Genomic DNA, 7,618 nt, shown 5'->3' on the forward strand with positions numbered 1-7,618 from the left:
CGGCCCGGGGCCGCCCCCCACGCGGCGCAGCCGTTATGGAGGCTCCCCGCGGCCGCGGAGGAGCGGGCCGCCGCCCTCACCTTGCGCTTCTTGGAGATCTGCACCGCCATCTTGAGCCGCGCCGCCCGGCGGAAAGGAGGGAGCGGGCCCTGGCGGGAGGGCTATATGTCCCTTCCGCCGCTCCCCATTGGGCCGGAGGGGTCACGTGAGGCGGGAGCCCGGGGCCGATGGGAAACGTAGTTTTCCCCGCGGCCTCTCGCGCAGCCATCTTGGGGGGGGTTAACTCCGGCGCTCCCGGTGGGGTTTTCCCCCAGCTGAACGCCCTGAATCCGCATTAAAATGGCCACGAGGCCCATAGAAACGCACAGGCGGGTGGGCAGCCAAATAATTCACCCCGACTGGCTGCTGGGGGGCCCACCCGGGAGGCCCTCCTGTCGTGGCCATGGTGCCTGCCAGCCCTGAGGGTGCCCTGAGGCGCCGAGGCGAGAGGGCAGCGCCCGCCCGGACCAGCACCGCTTTTTGGGGCAAAAGAGGGCACTGAGGAGGGTGCAGCTACAGGCCGGGGACACCAGCCAGGCAGTAGGGCCAGCAACGGCCAGGAAGGGGCTTTGGGCCACCCCCGCGGCCCTCCCAAACGCAGGAGGCTGGGATGGGGCTCTGGAGCTGTCTCTCCCAGTGGGGCCTTATTTTGTCTTTTTTAACCTCTCTGCTGTTTCTCAGCATTCGCAGATGAAGGAAACATCTGTCGTTTCGATCCCGAGAAGTCCATGAATCTTTTCCCAGAATCTGCAGAAAAAAAACAACGCGGGAAGAACAGGCTGGTTCATCAGGAGGCTGCACACTCACGGCAGCTGCCGAATGCACGTAGTGAGCCTGCAGACTAGGAAAAAATGTGCGAAAAATCACTATTTGTTTCCTTTTAGACTGCTTCCGGCGTGGGATGGGAGTCGGGGCTGTGAGGATATGTTGTTCTACAGGGCACAGCTGTGTCTTCCCTATGCAAACCCAAGAAAGCCGTTCCCGGCCCCCCCCCCCCCATAAAGCAGCTTTCTGGTATTTCCAGGGAAGCACTAGCAGCGCTTTGCTGCTCTAGGATGCTGTGTTTCCATCCCAGTAATTTGCTACTTTAAGCAAATTTTAACAATACCTATCAACTATTTATAGTTAGCTATGAATATGGTTTATAGCTAACTATAAGCTCTTCAAACGGTAGTAGATCTTTTCTGTGTTTTCGCAGCATCTTGAGCAACGGGGTTGTGGCCCTTAGGCCTCGCTGCAAAACAAATGATTAAATAAATAGTTTAATCGTTGGTTAGGGGCAGATCTATCATGGATTTTTTTTTTTTCCTCTTATGACAGTATCATCACCTCTGCAGACAAAGCATTTACTCCAGGTTTCAATTAGTAACGGCAGGATGGGATTTCTCACTTAAGACTTCTGTGGTGGCCAAAGGCAGGGAAAGTGGCAAATACAACTCCAATTTTTAAAAAAGGCTTCAGGGGAGGTAGGGGATTATAGGCCTTTGGTTGTGCTGGGCAAATTAGTAGAAAAGATAATAATGGGTAGAATTAGTACATAAGAATACTTACAGGTTATTGGGTAAATACAGTCTGTTTGGGAAGATTCAACAAAGGGAAGTCCTGCCTTACAAACCTCCCAGAAGGGAGCCAACAAAGAAGTGGATAAGGGTAAATGGATGGAAATAGTCTGTTTGGTTCCCTGTGAGGCTTCTTTTGAAAGGCCTCACCAGAGGTTTTTACAGAAAGTGAGAGGCTGTGGGYGAGCGTGGGAGCATTGGGCAATTCTTGCTATTCGGAGAGGTCCTTACACAGATGCTGCAGGGTCTGTGCAGGGCATGTGGTGTCCAACAGCTTCATAAACAACCTGGAAACAGACAGAGCAGGCGGATGCCTTGGTTTGCCAGTGCTGCCGAGCTTCCCGGGTTGGAAGACTGTGAAGACCTGAGTCTTGAATGACTGGGAAATACAAAAGTCAGATTAAATTTGGTAGAAAGATATACAGAGAAATGCACTGGGGGAATGTCCCCCCACCTCCTCCCCAGTTCACATGTCCAGTGAAGGGCTCTGAGCTGACCACTACCAGGACAGAGACTGGGGGCTACATAGACAGTGCCAGCTCAATGCTCAGAGGTGGGCAAAAGAACAAACCAAATGTTAGGAATTTTCAAAAAGAAAGAAGAAATCAGAGATCGTCATTTCTGTAAGTAAATCTCTGGTGTGCCTACATTGTGACCACTGGGCACGTCTGATCCTCCATCTCTAAAAGGGTAGAGAAGAAAAGGGAAGGGGGGTCAGAGCAGGGCAGTAAGGATGTTCACAGGTCTGGGACAACCTCTGTATGAAGAAAGCTGAGTAGGCTGGGACTCATCAGCTTGGGAAAGATAAAATGTGGCTGAGATCTACCAACCCACAGAGGCCTAGAAAGGATGGACAGGAGCTGACTGTTCACAGTTGTCTCATGAAAACTAGATGAGAGCAGTGGGAGCTAGGTTTGATACAGACACGTTTGCTATAGTTTCAGTTTTCTCCAGGCTTTTGGCCACAGACAGAAATTCTGGACTAAATTTCTTCTGAGCCAGTACGGCTGCTCTCTTGTTTGTAGGTTGGTGACAGCAGCAGATCGCAGGTTAGGAGTGGTGGTAGTTTGAAATTAGATGGTAGACCAGTGACCAGTCCCCGTCTCCCCACCAACAGAGGTTGCCACCACCGTGGCAGCAAGGGCTGGTCTGCCTGGCAGCCACCTCCCGGACTGCCTCCRTTTTCTGTCCTTCCTGCTGAAAGTCAATGAGTAAAGGCCAGGTTCCCGTAAACGCGCTGGGCTGCAAATGGTGTCACTCCGGGAACGGCAAGTGGAGCCTCTGCTCTGGAGCTGGCACCAGCCCTCGAAGGGAGGATGAAAAGCGGAGTGAGACCTCAGCCACCCACCCTGAATCCACCCCRGGGAAGGTTGTCAGGGCGTCTGGCACTGCCCAGCCCTTCTCCAGCTGCTTATGCTCTCTCCCAAGGATAGGGTGGCCACATGCAGACAACCACTGAGAAGGTCCTTGGCCTGTGCTATCTCCTGAACCCTGCCCAGAAGGGTGCTAGTGGCCTGGGCCACCCCACCACCACCACCAGGGACCTGTTAACAATGTCAGTGCCTGAACGATGGCCTTTCAGTGCCTGGGGATGGTCCTGGCACCGTTTTGTTGCCTAGTTGAGGCCTAGCCAGGTGAGCTGTGCAGGGAATACCAGTATGACCAGTACAGTGCTGGTAACACACCCCACCTTCAAACACCCACCCCCAGCATGGCCCATGGGGGCGAGCAGGGAGGCAGCAGCGCTTAGAGGAAGCAGCTCTCTTCTTTGCCAGGGAAAGGACTATTCCGCCACTAGATGTCAGACGCTCTCCAGAGTGGGAAAAGGCTTCTGTTCCCTCCTCATCTCCCTCCTCCCTTCTTCCCCAGGGATTTATTTGTCCAGGACTTCAGAGATGGCTGAGACACTGGCAAGAGAGAGCCTGTCCGGAGCAGCTGGGCGATGCCAGGACCTGCAGTCCCATTTGCAAGGACAGATGCCGGTGAGGGACTTGTGTCCCATCTTGCTGGGAGGCTTCATCACCATACATAGCTTCTTCTCACATCTGGTGTGTTCAAACATCATACCTGACTCTCCTGCCTTCATCTGGCTCCTTCCCCTCCCTCTGGTCCTTTCTGAGCTGCAAAAACACCACTTGTCTCTCTGGTGGCCCCGGCCCCCTCTTCCCTTTCATCTCCATGCTCCTCGAGTGCCAGTTACAACTCCTCTCCTTGGCCTCCTGCAATGCTGGTCCCAACAGGGGCTTCCTTTTGGCCAAAATTTGGAGGCACAGCTCCATTTGTTTCCGCCAGGTCTCTGCCCTGGGGATTGAGACTGAGGCCAGGCTGGGTTGACCAGGGATGGAGCTGGGGAGTTCTGGGGGTTCAGGGCTCTGACTGGATTTCTGTAGAGTGGACAGAGATACCCGCTTAGGAACTGTGTCAACTCCTGGATGCTCTTCTTTGCCAGCATCACCTGGACTATCACTGTCCCCACCTGCTTTAGAAATCCCCTGGATACAGCGAGGCCAAGCCAGCCCACATCTAGATGGCAAAGGTGCTGGGCCCTTCCTAAAGCTGCCTAAATTGCCTCCTATATTTTATCCAAGGCTGTAAATGCGATGAACTGATGTGGGTCTGAGACACCCCGGAGGTAACCACCCACCTTGATCCCAGCTCTGAGGGATGCTGTATCAACATGCGCCTGCTCATSTCAGACATGAGCTGAGGCAGAAGAATTCCCAGCTCCGAGGAAGAGTTTCCTTTTCTTCCAGTCTGGCGTCACTATTGCTTTTTCCCTGGCGGCAAAGAGGCTTGTAGGAGCTCTCCTCTTTCCTCCCTCACCCCTGCCTGCCCTTTGCTCCCCCYGGCCCCCTCCCATCCCGCTGTTTCTGGAGCCCGGCTGTGAACCAGCTCCCAGAAACGGTCCAACACAAACACACATGTATTTTGGGGGAGGTTATTTAAAGCTCTGCTCGTTTCCCTGCTCCAGCCCAGCTCGACGGCCGCCTGTGAGCACCAAGGATAGGGCAGGGAATTGCGGCAGGGGGATGGGGACGGGGACTGGGCCAGATGGGAATGTCCTGCTTGAAAGACTCCGCTCCCAGCCCACGAAGGGGGCCAGGGCTGGGGTGGCACTTGGGGAACCCGCGGTCCCAGCCCTGGCCACAGCAGCACCGTGCCGAGTTGGTGGGGATCATCTGGCCAGATGTCAACATCTGCATTTGCAGTCCTTGCTCCAGGGTAACATCAGATGGTCAGACACTGATTTTGGTGGGGTGGCCAGGAGCTGAAGACATCTCTGTGCAGGAAGCCGAGCCCAGGAGCCTATTAACCAGGGTGTCTCAAACATTTTTTTAAGAAAAGGCCCTCCTGACCTTAACAAAATCCACCCCTCTGCCGCCTGCTGATTTCCTGCTTGGGCCCACGATACAGGGCAAGCTATGAGCCTTCACAGAGCGGGAAATATCTGCCCAGGATCTTCTTTCTTTCAGGCTGAGTTCACCCCGGAGGGGCTGAGCCGACGTATTTCTGGATCATGTAAAGGGAAAGACACGGCATTAGCAAAAAGCCTGGCCCTGATGTGCATCGCCTTTTCCATGCCCTATTAAGGAGAAACTATGTGTTGTGTCAGCGTTTCAGGGTCAGCATCGACAACCGAAGCCGGGGTCAAGCTGCACCCTGGTACAAAGCCGGGGCCTTGATGGCGTTACAGCGGCGAGGGAATGTCCCCTCTCCCACCCCAGACGTGGCCCGGCTAAGCCAGCGGGCTCCGAAACACGGCCTTCGCAGCCGGGAACATTTCAGTCCCTTCCACAAATAGCAACGTGGGATTCCTCCGTTGGCTCCATCCGTCCCCAGCCCGAGTCGGCCAGCGCGGCTCTTCTCCGCTCCGGAGATGAGCAGAAGGGCAGTGAAGCCTCCAGGCTGATACTTATGGCCAAAAAGGGATGGAGTCATCTCAGYTCTATCCCCACCTAAACGCAGACCAGCAGCAACCCGGAAAGGCGGTGAACTGCCTGCCCCTCTCACCCCGGAGAGCTCAGATATGGCCCGGCAAAGCGAAGCGCCCCAGGAAATTCCTCCAGGGTGCAAAGGGAGCCCATCCACTGCCGTGACGAAAGGACATTCAACTGGGAGCGGGCCTGGCAGCCCCAAGGTGGGACAGCAAGGACAGCGGTGACGGGGAGGTAGGCAGGTACCTGGCCACATTTCTCTGCTCTCCCCAAAAGCGGCTCCCGACTTACCCGTGTTGGAGGAAGACAGCTCAGCCTAGCATCCCTGTCCAGCGCTCTCCTCTCCCGGGGGGCAGCTGGAGACCCTCAAGCCGCAAGGACCAAGCGAGCCCTCCCGGCGCTCGGCCGGAGCTGCGATGTCCCGGAGGCACGTACGTAACGTCCCGCGCGACGCTGCACCCGCTGAGCGCATCCGTCCCCACACGGGACGAGGGAGCTCAGGGCCTCGCTCGGGGTGGCCACGGATGTGGGATGAGCTCCTGCAGTGTCCCCAGGGTGGCAGGGGGACCCCGCACGGTGTTTAGGCATGGTCAGCTAGGACCACCAGGGCTGGGAAGCGACGACTCGCAGGGAAGGCACCCTGCACCATCCCACTCAATCCCGTAAACTCCACGAGGGGGAAGGCCGTCACTCAGGTTTCCAGGCACGGAGGGAGGAGGGGAAGAGGTGGCCACCCCTGGGGACCGTGGCTCCGCCGTTGTCCTGTCCCCTGTTTCCCCGCCGCTGCGCAGAGCCAGCCACGAGAGGGCTGCTGCGCTGCAAGGGAAGGAGCTCCCTTTGTCCRCAAGGCCCGCGGCAGCGGGCGAAATCCTCGGCCTTGCGGCAGCAAAAGAAGGAAAACCGAGGCGGGGAGGGCTGGCTGCATCCTGGGAACATCAGCCTGGGGTGGCCTCGGGGCTCCCCATCCTCCAGGAGCATTGCACGGTCCCTTGAGATAAATCAGGGAAGTCGGGAAGGTGCCAGCGGTCCCAGCTCTGCTGCAGGGCCCGTCTGGCTCCACCACCGTCCCCGGCAGCACAGACACCCCCCTGCCTCAGTTTCCCCCCTGCGGAAAATGTGCAACGCTCCTTCGTGGTGCCCGTGCCCTCGGGGTGGCACTCAGGACCTCGGCCCTGTTGACTGCCACGATGATGTGGCCCACGGCTCYGGCTCCGGTCGTGACGGAGGTTCAGCCTCTGCCGGGCTCCTGGCCCACGAGGGAAATCGCCGCTGCGGTGCGAAGGTCRCAGCACGGCTCTCCTTCTCCCTGCCTGTCCTTGGCATCTGCCAAAACGGCCTCGGGAACGCGAGTCCTGCGAGGGATTTTGGCCAGCAGGAGAAGAACCAGCAGGGAACCAGGGATATAGCACAAGGACTAGAGTCCGGACCCAAATCTTTTATTGAGGGTCCACCACTGACATCCTTCGCTCCTCCCGACAGCTCCCATATGCCGACTCCGCATATGGGCACCGGCATCTGGACCCGCCAGCATCAGCGAGCTGCACAGGCAGCATCCGGCCCACGGCCCCGGTACCCGAACTGGGGGTTTTGTCACCGTTTTGGCAGCCCCCTTTTCGGCGGGGCCCATTCTGGGTGGCATTTGCACTGCGGAGCCAAGCGGCCTTCGCCGATCCCGGTGCAGCCCCCCTTCTCCGGCACGCGGCGCTTTGATCTCCTCTTGTATTTGCAAAACAGGCTCCGTTTTGCCAGCATCGGTGGGAACAAACGGAGGGGACAGAGGAGAGAAACCTCACGGACGGCGTGTTTGGACATGCCGGGGCCTCCCCTGTGTCTCCACCGAGGGTCGCTTGCCGGTGCCGTGGAGGGATTTAGCGCCAGGTTTCCCCGCTGCCGGGGGGAAGCCAGCTCCGAGCGGGTTCGGGAATCAGGGGCTGTTCTGCCTCCCCCCTGCTCCCGCTCGGCTTTCATTCCCCGGACAGCGACATGGTTTATGGCAGCCGAAGCCCATTGAACAGCCTCAATTAAGCCGGTGTCCCCGCGTTTTCGCCCCAGGAACCTGGCTCCCGTTCAGAGCATCCAGGAGGG

General features: G+C 57.5%; 1 protein-coding gene across 2 annotated transcripts in view; it reads right to left on the reverse strand.

The window, feature by feature from the left end:
• Positions 1–187, reverse strand: part of RPS3 (ribosomal protein S3) — a 6,426-nt gene extending 6,239 nt beyond the window's left edge. For both annotated transcript variants that reach the window (XM_026082641.1, XM_026082642.1), the window contains exon 1: positions 81–187. In XM_026082641.1, coding sequence (XP_025938426.1) covers positions 81–110 — 30 coding nt within the window. In that variant the 5' untranslated portion in view covers positions 111–187. The remainder of the gene's footprint in view (positions 1–80) is intronic.
• Positions 188–7,618: the final 7,431 nt, after the last annotated feature.

Source organism: Apteryx rowi, unplaced genomic scaffold (genome assembly GCF_003343035.1).
Source record: "Apteryx rowi isolate R43461 unplaced genomic scaffold, aptRow1 scaffold_587, whole genome shotgun sequence".
Taxonomy (NCBI): Eukaryota; Metazoa; Chordata; class Aves; order Apterygiformes; family Apterygidae; genus Apteryx; species Apteryx rowi.